The sequence below is a fragment of the Chaetodon trifascialis genome, chromosome 4 (assembly GCF_039877785.1).
Source record: "Chaetodon trifascialis isolate fChaTrf1 chromosome 4, fChaTrf1.hap1, whole genome shotgun sequence".
Lineage (NCBI taxonomy): Eukaryota > Metazoa > Chordata > Actinopteri > Chaetodontiformes > Chaetodontidae > Chaetodon > Chaetodon trifascialis.
Window position 1 is genome coordinate 12762814 of NC_092059.1, and position 14061 is coordinate 12776874.

At 45.0% G+C, this 14061-nt stretch overlaps 1 protein-coding gene across 1 annotated transcript in view; it reads left to right on the forward strand.

Annotated features, from left to right (window-relative positions):
* The window catches only part of fbn2b (fibrillin 2b), a 64045-nt gene that overhangs the window by 44361 nt on the left and 5623 nt on the right, over positions 1–14061 (forward strand). The window contains exons 17-56 of the mRNA XM_070961438.1: positions 135–188; positions 316–441; positions 855–980; positions 1261–1380; positions 2430–2567; positions 2771–2821; positions 3010–3135; positions 3237–3464; positions 3726–3851; positions 3931–4059; positions 4190–4315; positions 4566–4691; positions 4847–4969; positions 5167–5292; positions 5559–5684; positions 6012–6134; positions 6279–6401; positions 6515–6640; positions 6730–6852; positions 7202–7324; positions 7596–7757; positions 7885–7953; positions 8130–8255; positions 8380–8505; positions 8608–8757; positions 8874–8945; positions 9050–9175; positions 9778–9903; positions 10588–10713; positions 10858–10974; positions 11313–11441; positions 11580–11699; positions 11885–12010; positions 12190–12342; positions 12477–12542; positions 12653–12778; positions 13113–13232; positions 13320–13442; positions 13575–13706; positions 13835–13960. Of these exons, the coding sequence (XP_070817539.1) occupies positions 135–188; positions 316–441; positions 855–980; positions 1261–1380; positions 2430–2567; positions 2771–2821; positions 3010–3135; positions 3237–3464; positions 3726–3851; positions 3931–4059; positions 4190–4315; positions 4566–4691; positions 4847–4969; positions 5167–5292; positions 5559–5684; positions 6012–6134; positions 6279–6401; positions 6515–6640; positions 6730–6852; positions 7202–7324; positions 7596–7757; positions 7885–7953; positions 8130–8255; positions 8380–8505; positions 8608–8757; positions 8874–8945; positions 9050–9175; positions 9778–9903; positions 10588–10713; positions 10858–10974; positions 11313–11441; positions 11580–11699; positions 11885–12010; positions 12190–12342; positions 12477–12542; positions 12653–12778; positions 13113–13232; positions 13320–13442; positions 13575–13706; positions 13835–13960 (4890 nt within the window). The remainder of the gene's footprint in view (positions 1–134; positions 189–315; positions 442–854; positions 981–1260; positions 1381–2429; positions 2568–2770; positions 2822–3009; positions 3136–3236; positions 3465–3725; positions 3852–3930; positions 4060–4189; positions 4316–4565; positions 4692–4846; positions 4970–5166; positions 5293–5558; positions 5685–6011; positions 6135–6278; positions 6402–6514; positions 6641–6729; positions 6853–7201; positions 7325–7595; positions 7758–7884; positions 7954–8129; positions 8256–8379; positions 8506–8607; positions 8758–8873; positions 8946–9049; positions 9176–9777; positions 9904–10587; positions 10714–10857; positions 10975–11312; positions 11442–11579; positions 11700–11884; positions 12011–12189; positions 12343–12476; positions 12543–12652; positions 12779–13112; positions 13233–13319; positions 13443–13574; positions 13707–13834; positions 13961–14061) is intronic.

Here is a 14061-nt window from a genome sequence, read left to right on the forward strand (position 1 = left end):
ACGCGCTTTACACAGTTTTTCTCAGTTCTTGAAAATGTTGGTTCATTTTGTTAAATATACAATAAATAAATAAAGAAGAGAAATGTAACTCTCAAGCTTGTCTGATGTGTTTTTCTTTTTCGGTGAACTCTCAGCTGAGTTCCAGGCTGTGTGCAGCAGCGGGATTGGCATTACAGCTGATGGCAGAGGTGAGTATGTTCATGAATATGACTGTTCCCACAGTGCAGTTTTGACTTATATCAGTATTCATCTACGTAATCTTATCTTATAAGACTTCATCTTATCTCTTATCTTACATTATGTGTCCTCTCATAGACATCAATGAATGTGCCCTGGACCCTGACATTTGTCAGAACGGCATATGTGAGAACCTGAGAGGAAGCTACCGCTGCATTTGTAACATCGGTTACGAGTCTGACACCAGTGGGAAAAACTGTGTTGGTGAGTCAAAGAAAAGTGTGCTGTGTATCTGTCTTGAAGTGAAACTATGGACCTTTCTGTGGCCACAAGTCAGAATTGTGAGAGAAAGGTAAATGCTAAGATTCAGTGTAACAGCATTAAATTGTACTACAATATCTTTCTCCGGTTTGCTAACATTAGCTAACATTAGCCACCACAAGCTACAGGTCACTCCAGACCAAGTAAGGCTGTAGCAGCAACAATGGATGTACTGGACTAAGACAGTGTGTGTTTTCTAGCTTATTAACTAAACTTTTCTTATCTGACTGAACATTTCTTTTGTCAGAACTTAAATAGTCAAGCTTTAAATGACAATACTGCTGGTTTGTATGATAGTCCTTTAATCTGAAATCATAAATCTTAAGTTATTTTCTAACCAATGGCGTTCCCTGCAGACATCAATGAGTGTCTGGTGAACCGTCTGCTCTGTGACAACGGTCTGTGCAGAAACACTCCTGGCTCCTACACCTGCTCCTGTCCAAAGGGATTTGTCTTCAAACCCGAGTCTGAGACCTGCGAAGGTGAGCCCTCACGCACACACACTCACACACATTCTCTCTGACACACAAACACACTCACGTGTTTGTGCCGCTTCACATCCACATGTGTTTTGGCATTTTTTTTTACCAACAATCAAGGTCATTATGAGGCGACATTATTACCAGATGTGTTGCATTTAGTTTCCAGTAAACATGTGGCTCATGGAAAGAAGACACACACATAGCGTTGGTAACTGCCAAACGGTCCATTTGAATGCGCCTCTCGGCCCTGACCTCAGGTGTGTGTTTGCACATGTTTCAGATATCAATGAATGCGTCTCCAGCCCGTGCATCAATGGAGTGTGTCGTAACGTGGCCGGGTCCTTCAACTGCGAATGCACACACGGCAGCAAGCTGGACTCCACCAACACCATCTGCGTGGGTAAGACATCCGTCCTCCCAAATGCCTGAGATAAATTAGAGCAGCACCGCAGGGTCCCAGAAACAGCCTGCTCGAGATAATGGTTACACACTGAGACATGAGTGTCAATGGGAAATAATTAGCGCAAGAGTCTTCTTGTCTCATCAGTCTAATCGAGGTTTCCTCTCCACTTTCGTCGACAAACACTGAGGTGGTTCAGGTTTCCAGATACATGATCATCCTCAGATGTTGGGAAAAATGGCCCACGGAGATGATTTACTAGATAAATGTTTGCATGCATGGCCTTGGTTCACGTAGAAATTGCTTTACTTCATAGAGACCGCCGTCGATTCAAAATGACACGTGGTATGTAAGAGTCTCTGCTGAGGTTAGATGTATTCCACTTGTTCTGAGGTTTGTTACTGTTGGGAAATCATTGTGAGAAAGCTACATGCTAATATGGAATACAGATTTTATTGTAACTGGGGGGGAGAATGAGTCATTAAATAAATACTAATACATATTGCATGAGCTGGCTCTCTCAGAGGTCTACAAATTCCTCTGGTTCATTTCTGTTTTATGTTTTGGAGCCTGTCACACAGCAGGGGAGGAAAACGAGAGTAAATTGTGGTTTTGTGTTTGGGTGGCCTTGTGGTTTTGGAGAAAACGTGTCACTGTTATGACTGTACACTATTTCAGTTCATTAGGAATGCAACAGCATAGGATTTAATGTAGTGACGTATGGGCTTTACTCAGCTCAACATGTAGCCAGAGACAAGTTTTATGGACAGAGGGGGAGCTGAAGGTGACATCTTGATCACTTTCGTGGTGCGTTTTGTTGCCATAGTTAAAGGTGTCTTGTGGAGACATTTTGACCACTTGTGGTGCTGTGGAGTGATGTTTGAATGAGCTTTTTGTGCACCACCAGCAAATAGAGCCAATGCACCCAACTTCTTTCTAAGGCCTGAAGGCTACACACAATATGTTTTGATGAAAAACACTGAATGTTAACTGTGTTTATAAGACAACTCCACGGGGTATCTAAAATCAAGTCCACCTTGGCTCCACAGACAGTATGAAGAGTACGTGCTGGCTGACGATACAAGACAGCCGCTGCGAAGTCAACATCAACGGAGCCACGCTAAAGTCTGAGTGCTGCTCCACGCTGGGGGCCGCCTGGGGCAGCCCCTGCGACCCCTGCGAAGTCGGTCAGTTCACGCACACAGATGCTGCTAATTTTTTTGTGCCACTGTTTAATGTTTGTCATTCTGACCATTGGGGACACCATAACTGGACCAATATTAAATTCAGTATTTCCCTGGTAAACCAGTGTATTTACACATGCTCTACATGCAGTGCTCGCATTTAAAATGCTTTTATTACATCTCTCAATCTTCTCTTGTGTCCTCAGACACCGCCTGCTCTCGAGGGTTTGCTCGTATGAAGGGCCTCGTCTGTGAAGGTAAGAACATTTGATAACTTCATGACAAGCCCGCAGTGCTCCCTTCATTCAACGTAAATGGCCATTAAATCATTATGTCTTTTCGTCCTTGTAATGTGCCTTAATGTTCTCCCTGTAGATTTCTTTTCTTATGTTTGTGCATGTATCACCTTGTAACCATGGCTCTTAAAATGCCCCCCTCGCTGCAGACATTAATGAGTGCGAGGTGTTCCCTGGAGTGTGTACAAATGGCCGGTGTGTGAACACCCAGGGCTCGTTCCGCTGCGAGTGTGCCGAGGGTCTCACCTTGGACAGTACCGGGCGCACGTGTGTGGGTAAGAGGAGCGAAATTTTATCCAGTGAAACTGTTATTTCCAGTCGCGATCACATCACTGCACTATTAGGCCCAAACTTGATTTTTGAAATATTTATCTAGACATGCGTAGTGAGCAGTGCTACATGAAGTGGCACGAGGACGAGTGTGGCGCGCCGCTGCCAGGCAGATACCGTGTGGACATGTGCTGCTGTTCAGTGGGTGCTGCCTGGGGCGTCGACTGTGAGGAGTGTCCCAAACCGGGCTCACCTGAGTACAGAGCCATCTGTCCCAGAGGGCCCGGCTTCGCCAACAGAGGAGATATTCTGACCGGCAGGCCCTTCTACAAAGGTACCAGGATGCTTTTATCCAAAGTGCTTCATAGCATCATGAGTGTGTGTATTTGATGGTAAAACCCAACATCATCCATGACTGCCATGCTAGAGAAAAAAGTGTAATCTGCGACAGTCATGCTTACATAAGATATTTGTCTAGTTAATTGTATTTTGACCAAGGATATAAGGACAGATGGAGGAAAACCGTGGTGTTGCACAGAATTGTGTAGCTCTAACTCATCTAATTGAGATTTGGATTTGATGTCTTTCTCTGCAGATGTAAACGAGTGTAAGGTGTTTCAGGGTCTTTGTACTTACGGAAATTGCCGGAACACCATCGGCAGCTTCAAGTGTCGCTGCAACAGCGGCTTCGCTCTGACCGCAGAAGAGAGGAACTGCACAGGTATGAGAGACGGGCAGAATGAAACATTTCCATCACAGGCAGAAAGCAGTTCGTGAGCATGCCTTTTCTGATGTTTCAGACATCGACGAGTGTCGCATCTCCCCGGACTTGTGCGGTCACGGTACCTGTGTCAATACACCCGGCAGCTTTGAGTGTGAATGTTTCGAGGGCTACGAGAGCGGCTTCATGATGATGAAGAACTGCATGGGTAAGTCTGAACCAAATTCACTCACAGTTACACAATGTCAAACGATGAACGTGAAGTCACAGTCCAGTTAATTCCATGTTTCTTTTCCTCTTCTTCCTTCCCTCTTCATCCCTTTCTTCCTCCCTTGCAGACATTGATGAGTGTGAGAGGAACCCTCTGTTGTGTCGTGGGGGAACGTGCCTGAACACAGAAGGGAGCTATGAGTGTGAATGTCCCACCGGATTCTCGCTCAGCACCGATGGATCTGCCTGTGAAGGTGGATCATACATCATATAGCCCACACATACATGTGCATTCACACACAGGTGTTACATATCACACTCAGCACAGCACATTCATTTGAAAAGCTAGTGCACTTGACCTCAGTCGAGTCCTGAAAAACTAGTTTTACACAGTATAACATTTTTTGCTATACACTAGTGTCGTGATTCATTATTACCTTCAGGTATAATACACTACATCGTGTTTAATGCTAATTATCTGTCTTTGTTTGCTGGTCCTATCAGATGTGAATGAATGCCAGCTGAGTGACAACTTGTGTAAGAATGGCCAGTGTGTCAACATGCCAGGAACCTACCAGTGCTCCTGTGACACTGGTTACCAGGCCACACCTGACCGGCAGGGCTGCGTCGGTGAGTGGAACAAACTTGATCCAAAAAATGTACACCAATGTTAGATAATTAGGAAATGATGCATTTGTGTACTGACTTCTTTGCACACACCTTACCTGTGTAATTCTAATCTAATGACCTATACACCTAACAGTAATCGTGACCTTTCTTTGCAGATATTGATGAATGCACCATTATGAATGGAGGCTGTGAAACCCACTGCACCAACTCCGAGGGCAGCTACGAGTGCAGCTGTAGTGAGGGCTACGCTCTCATGCCTGACCTCCGGACCTGCGCAGGTGATAAACCACAGGCTACATCTGTATCTCCATCAGCTCTTTTTCCACAAATTAAAACAATAAAGGAATGCAACAATGCCATAGTGTGATAGTTTCCATCATTTCTCTTGTTTCCTATGAAAATATGAGCTGTCTGGTGCTCTACATGGCGTTGCTGCCTGCAGCACATTGAGATGTATTTGTGCTGTTTCTGTCAGATATCGATGAGTGTGAGGAGACTCCAGACATCTGTGATGGAGGCCAGTGCACCAACATTCCTGGGGAATACCGCTGTCTGTGTTATGATGGCTTCATGGCTTCTATGGACATGAGGACATGTATCGGTGAGAGGAAAAACAACACTAACATACTTATTTTGACTGTAACTTGGGAACACATGCTGCAGTCTCTCTCATTTTGCACATGTGTATCTTTTATTTCAAATCTTGTGTTTTTGTTAACTACTTTTTCTGCCACATGAACTTATTCGTTCAGCTCCTCTGACCTGAACTGTGGGACTTTCTCTGTCAGTCTCATTTTCTGTCACTCTAACCTCTCAAGGCCACAGCGTTCACATATTATCTGTGTCTGTCCATGCCTGTCTGCCCAGATGTGAACGAGTGTGACTTGAACCCAAACATCTGCCTCCACGGCGACTGCGAGAACACCAAAGGCTCCTTCATCTGCCATTGTCAGCTGGGATACTTTGTCAAGAAGGGATCCACGGGCTGCACAGGTACACACATAGACACACACACACACACAAACATCAGGAGCTGAGCTGTCACTGAGAGGTCTGGGCCTCTGTGTGAGCACATCTGAGTGCGGAGACAGTTCAGCCATGCATACAGTAGTTTCAGGTCGACCATTTTTAAAGTGATCATTTATTCATGACTCACTACTTATAGAATTAAAAAGTAAGCAAAACACTACATTTGATACAGCAGCACTTTGAACAACTAGCACTGCAATGTTATTTATGGTTGTTTGTTTAATGGTCAAAGGGAACTAGCCGGTACAGATGTGTGTTGCTGCTTGTTTATTGATCTCCATTTCTCTCCAGATGTTGATGAGTGTGAGATTGGGGCTCACAACTGCGACATGCATGCTGCCTGCATCAACGTGCCTGGAAGCTTTAAATGTCGCTGTCGAGACGGCTGGGTGGGAGACGGCATCAAGTGTGTGGGTGAGTTCGTCTTAGATGTGATGTAGCTTTCGCAACAGATATTTTATGTTTGCAATACAAATTTTTAAGATGAAATAAAGGCAATTTTTATTTTTTTTTGTCTGTTCTGATTGAGTTCTTTTCTCTCACACTTTCTTCCTGTAGATCAGGATGAGTGCTCTGCAGAGGACCACAACTGCAACCTGAACGCAGACTGCGTCAACACACCAGGATCCTACAGGTGTACATGCAAAGAGGGCTTCAATGGAGATGGATTTTCCTGCTCTGGTAAGGCTGTTGAAGCTTTTTAAGTATGTCCTAACTGAACACTTGCCACATTACTTTGTGCAGTGAGCTTCGTGTGCAGTCGTCCTCTAATGCATTGGTTCCTTCTGTTTCAGACATGGATGAGTGTGCAGACAATGTGAACCTGTGCGAGAACGGCCAGTGTCTGAATGCTCCGGGTGGCTACCGCTGCGAGTGCGAGATGGGCTTCACTCCCACAGAGGACAGCAAGGCCTGTCAAGGTGCTGCACTCATTCTGTCACATTTTATTCCCTGTTCCATTTTTTTCATTCAGCTAACATTTTCTTTTTGTCCGTCGTCTTTGCCACAGACATCGACGAGTGTAACTTTCAGAACATCTGTGTGTTTGGAACGTGCCAGAACCTTCCAGGGATGTTCCGCTGTGTGTGTGATGATGGTTATGAACTCGACCGCAGCGGAGGAAACTGCACTGGTGAGTGCAGGACATCTGTAACTGTACCTCTAAAATCTCAAGGAAAAGGCTCAGATAGCTTGGCAGAGTTTCCTGTACAATAACAGCCTTCATTCATGCATACTAGCATTCAAAAATCTTTGACTGAAGATGTCCAACATATGCAAAGATGTTTCTAATTTCATCCGTTTGTTCCCTTCATTCCTCAGCCTTTGTGCTGCTTACCTACAAAGCACCCTCATTTAGTTTGTGACATAAACAAGATTTTATTTAAAGGTAGAAAAAGTATCATTGGATTCTGTCCTTAAACTAATAGGTTCAGCAATGTGGTGTGTGTTGCTGAGCTTGTATGTGTCACTGTGTACTGCAGACATCAACGAGTGTGCTGACCCTGTGAACTGCATCAACGGGCTGTGTGTGAACACTCCAGGGAGCTATCTATGCAACTGCCCTGCTGACTTTGAGCTCAACCCCACGGGAGTGGGCTGCGTAGGTGAGTTGCTTTTAAAGCTGGCAGGTTTAAATTGACGGCGAAGCTGAAACAAGGCAAACGAAATGAGCAGGTTTTAATGAAACAAGTGTCCTCCATAAGTTGATCCTTTATGATGGACTACATAATAAGAAAAAGAGACGCAATTTAATGAAAAGTAATAATTTAGAAATTAACTGTAGGAGGTGACGTCTTATTCAGTTAAAGCGCCACCATGATGCAAAATATTGTTATTATTTTGACAGTTTAATTATCCAGCATATGTCTTTCTTAGATACCCGTGTTGGCAACTGCTTCCTTGACATCCTTGCACGTGGGGATGGGGGAATCTCCTGCAGTGCTGAGATCGGAGTGGGCGTGACCCGAGCTTCCTGTTGCTGCTCCCTGGGAGGAGCCTGGGGAAACCCCTGTGAACTGTGCCCCGCCCCCAACTCCAGTATGCACCTCAGCACCTCGACTGATCAATTAATTATAGTGTTTACTTCAATAGTTATTTATTATTTCTTCCCACTGTGAAATGGAAAGTCACCAACTTGCTGTTTGTCCCTCTGTCTTGTCTGTAGCGGAATATAAGACACTTTGCCCAGGAGGAGAGGGATTCAGGCCCAATCCCATCACTGTTATCCTGGAAGGTAAACAGTGCAGCCTTCTCCGCTTTCCAGCCTCTTACTCAATTATCAACTGCAGCTGCGGCCGCCAGCAAAACACTAACCATCAGCCTTTGTTTCAGAATTTAGAAAATGCAATCTAACTTAAAATCAATACATTGGTGACTTCTGTGGGTCTAACAATCTGAATTATTGTCTAGATATTGATGAGTGCCAGGAGCTGCCAGGCCTCTGTCAGGGTGGAAACTGTGTAAACACCTTTGGTAGTTTCCAGTGTGAGTGTCCAGCAGGCTACTATCTCAATGAGGAGACTCGCATCTGTGAGGGTAAGAACTGAAAGAGAAATTACTAAAAAAGAAGTTTACCCATTCAGTTAAATTATATGAATTACTTATAAATGAACAACCTGCTCATATTTCTTATTATACGTCATCATATCTTTATGTGCAGATATCGATGAGTGCACAACCCACATTGGGATCTGTGGACCTGGTACCTGCTACAACACTCTGGGCAACTACACCTGTGTGTGTCCCCCTGAATACATGCAAGTTAATGGAGGAAACAACTGCATGGGTGAGCAGGAGAGACACTGAAAAAATAAACTTAAAATGTAAAATCACAGCTTGAGAAGGCACACATTTTAAACTGACTGCTGTTTTCCTCCCTTTAACACAGACATGAGGAAGAGTGTGTGTTACCGTAACTTCAACGACACATGTGAGAATGAGCTGTCCTTCAACATGACCAAGAAGATGTGCTGCTGCGCCTACAATGTGGGAAAGGCCTGGAACAAACCGTGTGAGGCCTGTCCAACTCCTGCCACCTGTGAGTGTCTATGAATACACTGAAACATACAGTACTCTGAAAACTAATGTGAAAACACTGCTGTACGAGCAGATTGTGATACCTTCACTGAGTGACTCCTGGCCCGTCTGTTTCAGCTGAGTACCAGTTACTGTGTGGTAACCAGGCTCCTGGCTTCATCATCGACATCCACACTGGCAAGCCAATTGGTAAGGGCATGACAAGGTCAAAATTTGGTCCTGTATCATACAAAAGTGGCACTGGTACAAAGTTCAGCTTGCATTGTAACATTCTGTGTTGTTGCTTTGTGCAGATATTGATGAGTGCAGGGAGATCCCTGGTATCTGTGCCAATGGAGTGTGTATCAACCAGATCGGGAGCTTCCGCTGTGAATGTCCAATGGGCTTCAGCTACAACAACATACTGCTTATTTGTGAAGGTAAAACTAAGGCCAGCACCACCACTCACCTAACCCTAACCTTAACCCCAGTCTTAACCCTAAAATTTAATGATTAGATGACACACACACACACACACACACACACACACTTTCACCACCCAACACTGTATTTCCTCTTTTAACCCTGCTGCTGAATCAGCAGATGCTTATACGTTCCTTATACAGTAGAGATCATATACTTACTGCTGGCACAAACAGTTGCCACACACACACGCACGCACACACACACACACACACACACACACACACACACACACACACACACACACACACACACAAATACAGTTACACTCACTCTCACTGTCCAAGAGGCACTTTTACAAGCAGTCCGTTCAGGAGAGTTAATGCTGCCTTTCCCACGGGAATTATGCCCTTGTAAAGTCGAGTGTAGTGGCTCTGAATGGGAATACCTGCCTGGACCTTCAATCATCCTGCGAGCGTCTGTCTGAACTGTACCAGAGCCAAAATGGAGCCGTCGTCTTTCCCTCCCGCTGTCCACAAGCTGACTGCCTGCTCTGACCAGACAGTTATGGAGCCTGTGATTGATGTCCTCTGTTTCTCTCCGTCTTCCTCCTGTGTAGATATTGATGAGTGTAACAGCGGGGACAACCTGTGCCAACGCAACGCCAACTGTATCAACATTCCAGGCAGCTACCGCTGCGAGTGCTCGCCAGGCTTCAAACTGTCCCCCAGCGGGGCCTGTGTGGGTGAGTCCAGCCTGTCTGACAGGCCTGACTGGGGTTTCCCATCTTAAAACACCACGGGGTAGACAGGTAGACTGATTATGTTGCTGATGTGAGGAAAATGTAAAACATTGACATCCCTTGTTGAGGGAAAATTATTATATGTTAGTCCAGCCAATCAGCATCAGGTGATGTTTGTGCTTAGTGACAGAATGACAGTCAATCTGACTTGCTAACATGCAATCACATGGTGATGAGGGAGAGATGGCAATATCAACAATCTTTCTCCAGTATGACTAAGCCCACCTTTAACTGACACCAGCCTTTGACCAAACAGAACACTAGTTTATGTCTGGTTCGGTTAGGTTTTATTCTGTCTTAAGCAACCGTATAATTTGGGATGTCTGCATGTGAAGTGCAATCATTAGTTACTTATTTAGTGAATCAGCAGAAATCAAATTATTGTCTGAGTCATTAATGGAAGAAAAAAATGATAGTTCAAGCTTCTCGAATGTTAGAAGGTCTGTGTATTTCAGATCATTGTAAATTTAATATGATTAATATGATTTGAAGACATCATCTTGGGCATTTTGACATTTAGGCTAAACAGTTACCTAACAACAATGACCAGCTGAATCGATCGTAAATAGTTGGTATTTGCAGCCATTTATAATACATTCGCATTTTCCATTTCTGTCTCTCTTTCAGACCGCAATGAGTGCCAGGAGATTCCTAACGTGTGCAGCCATGGAGAGTGTATCGATACGCAGGGAAGCTACCGCTGTCTCTGCCACAATGGCTTCAAGGCTACGGCTGATCAGACCATGTGCTTGGGTAAGAAGCACAATGCAAAACTAGACTGATAGACGCAACACTGTATGGCGTGTAATCCTGCAAAATAACAGCCACATTTGTTTTTACATTTGACTGATTTTACTGTTTCTCACACTGTACTTGTTCTGTCTGTGTGCACTTTAGACATCGATGAGTGTGACAGACAGCCGTGTGGTAACGGTACCTGTAAAAACACAGTGGGATCCTACAACTGCCTCTGCTTCCCCGGCTTCGAGCTCACACACAACAACGACTGCATGGGTGAGGATCCTTTACTGTTGGGCTCCGCAAAGGTCAACAACAGTTTTACAGCTTAAAGTCTTGACATGGGTTTAGATGTTATATTGTTAAAGGTTATAAATTCCAGTAAAAGCATGCCGCCCTTTTCTGTAGCAGTATTATATTTGGACAGGCATGAGATCAGATTAATCAACGCTGACTGTGTTTTAAATTTCTTTTTGGCTTTATAGAGGAATATATCAGAGTGTATTTAAAAGTATGTCTTTGGCGGTGTAACAAAGAAAATGATACACAAGCCAGCCTTTACAGAAGCTCTGACGCCAGGAAAAACACAAATTTCTTCCCTTTCTACCCTTCAGACATAGACGAGTGCAGCGCCCTCCAGGGCCAAGTGTGCAGGAACGGACAGTGTATCAACGGACTGGGCTCCTTCCAGTGTCTCTGCCATGAGGGATATGAGAACACTCCAGATGGGAAGAACTGTGTCGGTAAGCCAGTGATTAAATATACATGAAAAGCAAGGGCATGGCGGGGTGTTTATAGACCTTCATGCAGTACAATTTGTCTGGCACGCACATGCATGCAACACAAATTGTCTGATGTGTACGTTGTCTCATTTTCCACAGATATCAATGAGTGTGTGAGTCTGCCCGGCACCTGCTCTCCAGGAACTTGTCAGAATCTGGATGGATCGTTCAGATGTATCTGCCCTCCTGGCTACGAGGTGCAAAATGACCAGTGTATAGGTAAGACACACACACACACACACACATATATACAGGGATAGAGACACTTAAGTACAGACTAAATGCTCCACATATACTCAAACCAGCAAGGGCGACCGAGCCATCTGCCACACCACACACACTCACTAGAATGCCCTTCTTACCTCCCTTTCTCCTCCCTGCCCTCTTTTACGCTCCCTTCCCAGATATCAACGAGTGTGAGGTGGAGCCCAACATCTGCCAGTTTGGCACCTGCACCAACACCCCTGGCAGCTTCCAGTGCACCTGCCAGCCGGGCTTCGTGCTCTCTGACAACAAACGGCGCTGCTACGGTGAGAGTAGTTAACATTAGGCTGCAGCAGACAGTACCGATGATCTTCAGTGAATGTGGTAATTGGACTTTCACACCACTGGTGGAGTTTGTCTTTGTGTGAATGAATAACAGATCAGTTGCCGTCAATCTACAGAAAAACAGAAGATTAGACTGACTCTTTTTTTCTTCTTACGGCAGATACCAGAGAGAGCTTCTGTTTCACCAAATTTGAGGCGGGAAAATGCTCCGTCCCCAAAGCTTTAAACACCACCAAGGCCAAGTGCTGCTGCAGCAACATGCCTGGCGAGGGCTGGGGACTCCCCTGTGAGCTGTGTCCGCGAAACAACGAGGGTGTGTAACACACACACACACACCACACACACACACACACACACACACACACACAGAGCTTTAATTAACACATACGCACGCACACAAAGACATTCATAAAATAATGAAGCTGACCTTTTTTGGTGCGTCTCCAGCTGCTTTCAACACTCTGTGTCCCTACGGTCATGGAGCTCTGCCTGGACCAGGAGACGCTCGTGAAGGTGAGTGCTACGACGTGTATCTAATCCCTTGAATTTAGTGGCCGGTTGTAGAGGTCTTGTACAGTATATGCTTTAAAAAGAATGTGCTAATTTTCTCTTGCTCTCTCTAGATATGAATGAGTGTCTGGATAACCCAGGAATCTGCCAGAATGGTATCTGCATCAACACAGATGGTTCGTTCCGCTGTGAATGTCCCTTCGGATACAACTTGGATTACACTGGAGTCAACTGTGTTGGTGAGAGAGTTTCTGAAATTGAAGTTAACAGTCTGCAACATTTTCTTATTATTAATGCCTCAAATGAGCCCTGGCCCCATAGACAAGATTTGGAGTATTCATCATGAAACAGCAGCAGTTCAGCAGACATGGCTCAGAATATATGACCATATTCAGTCTCATCACCCAGGTCTGATGTTATTTTGCTGGCACCAGCAGCACCAGAGTGCATTACAGTCTGATCTATTTTTGGATTAACATTTAAGATCCTAATGAGCCTTTAAAATGTCAGGTTCAGTATAAATGTTTCACTGGTTTTAATGGTCCTGTTCCTTGTATCCCTGCTCTTCTCCAGACACTGATGAGTGCTCCATAGGAAACCCATGTGGAAATGGAACCTGCACCAATGTGGTGGGAGGCTTCGAGTGTTCGTGCCAGGAGGGCTTCGAACCTGGACCCATGATGACCTGTGAAGGTCGGTCATTCACACAGTAACATTTCCACATTTTTGGACAAGATTTATATTGACAGTGAATAAATAACATGTCTCTCTTGACTTCAGACATCAACGAGTGCTCCCAGAATCCTCTGCTGTGTGCCTTCCGGTGCGTTAACACGTTTGGTTCCTATGAGTGTATGTGTCCTGCTGGCTACGTGCTGCGAGATGACCAACGCATGTGCAGAGGTGAGAAGGAGCAGCAGATTTCCTTCTGACTCCTGTGATCTCTGATTTTTCCCTCAATCTTGTGATTTAACAGTTCCCATTTTAGCTGACTATACTTTTACCTACTGGTCATCTCTCATTATCCCTCACCAGACCAGGACGAGTGCTCTGAGGGTCTAGATGACTGTGACTCCAAGGGTATGACCTGCAAGAACCTGATCGGTACCTTCATGTGTATCTGCCCTCCTGGCATGCAGCGCAGACCAGATGGAGAGGGATGTATGGGTGAGTAAATATGGTTTAGCCAATGTGAGAGGTTCACCTCAATCTGCATCCTCTATCCACTATGTTACTGGATGTATCAGCCTCTTCACCCTCTTCATCCTCCCATCCTTTGCTCTGTACACTGGCAGACCTGAACGAGTGTCGCGCCAAGCCTGGCATCTGTAAGAACGGGCGCTGTGTCAACACAGTGGGAAGCTACCGCTGCGAGTGCAATGACGGCTTTGAGCCGAGCTCCACTGGAACCGAATGTATTGGTAAGATCACTACTGTTGAAGAACATGTTGTTTCACACTGAAATTGCACTTTTAAATTCAGTAGAGGAACTGCATGCTGCCTTCACAACCATATATCCTCG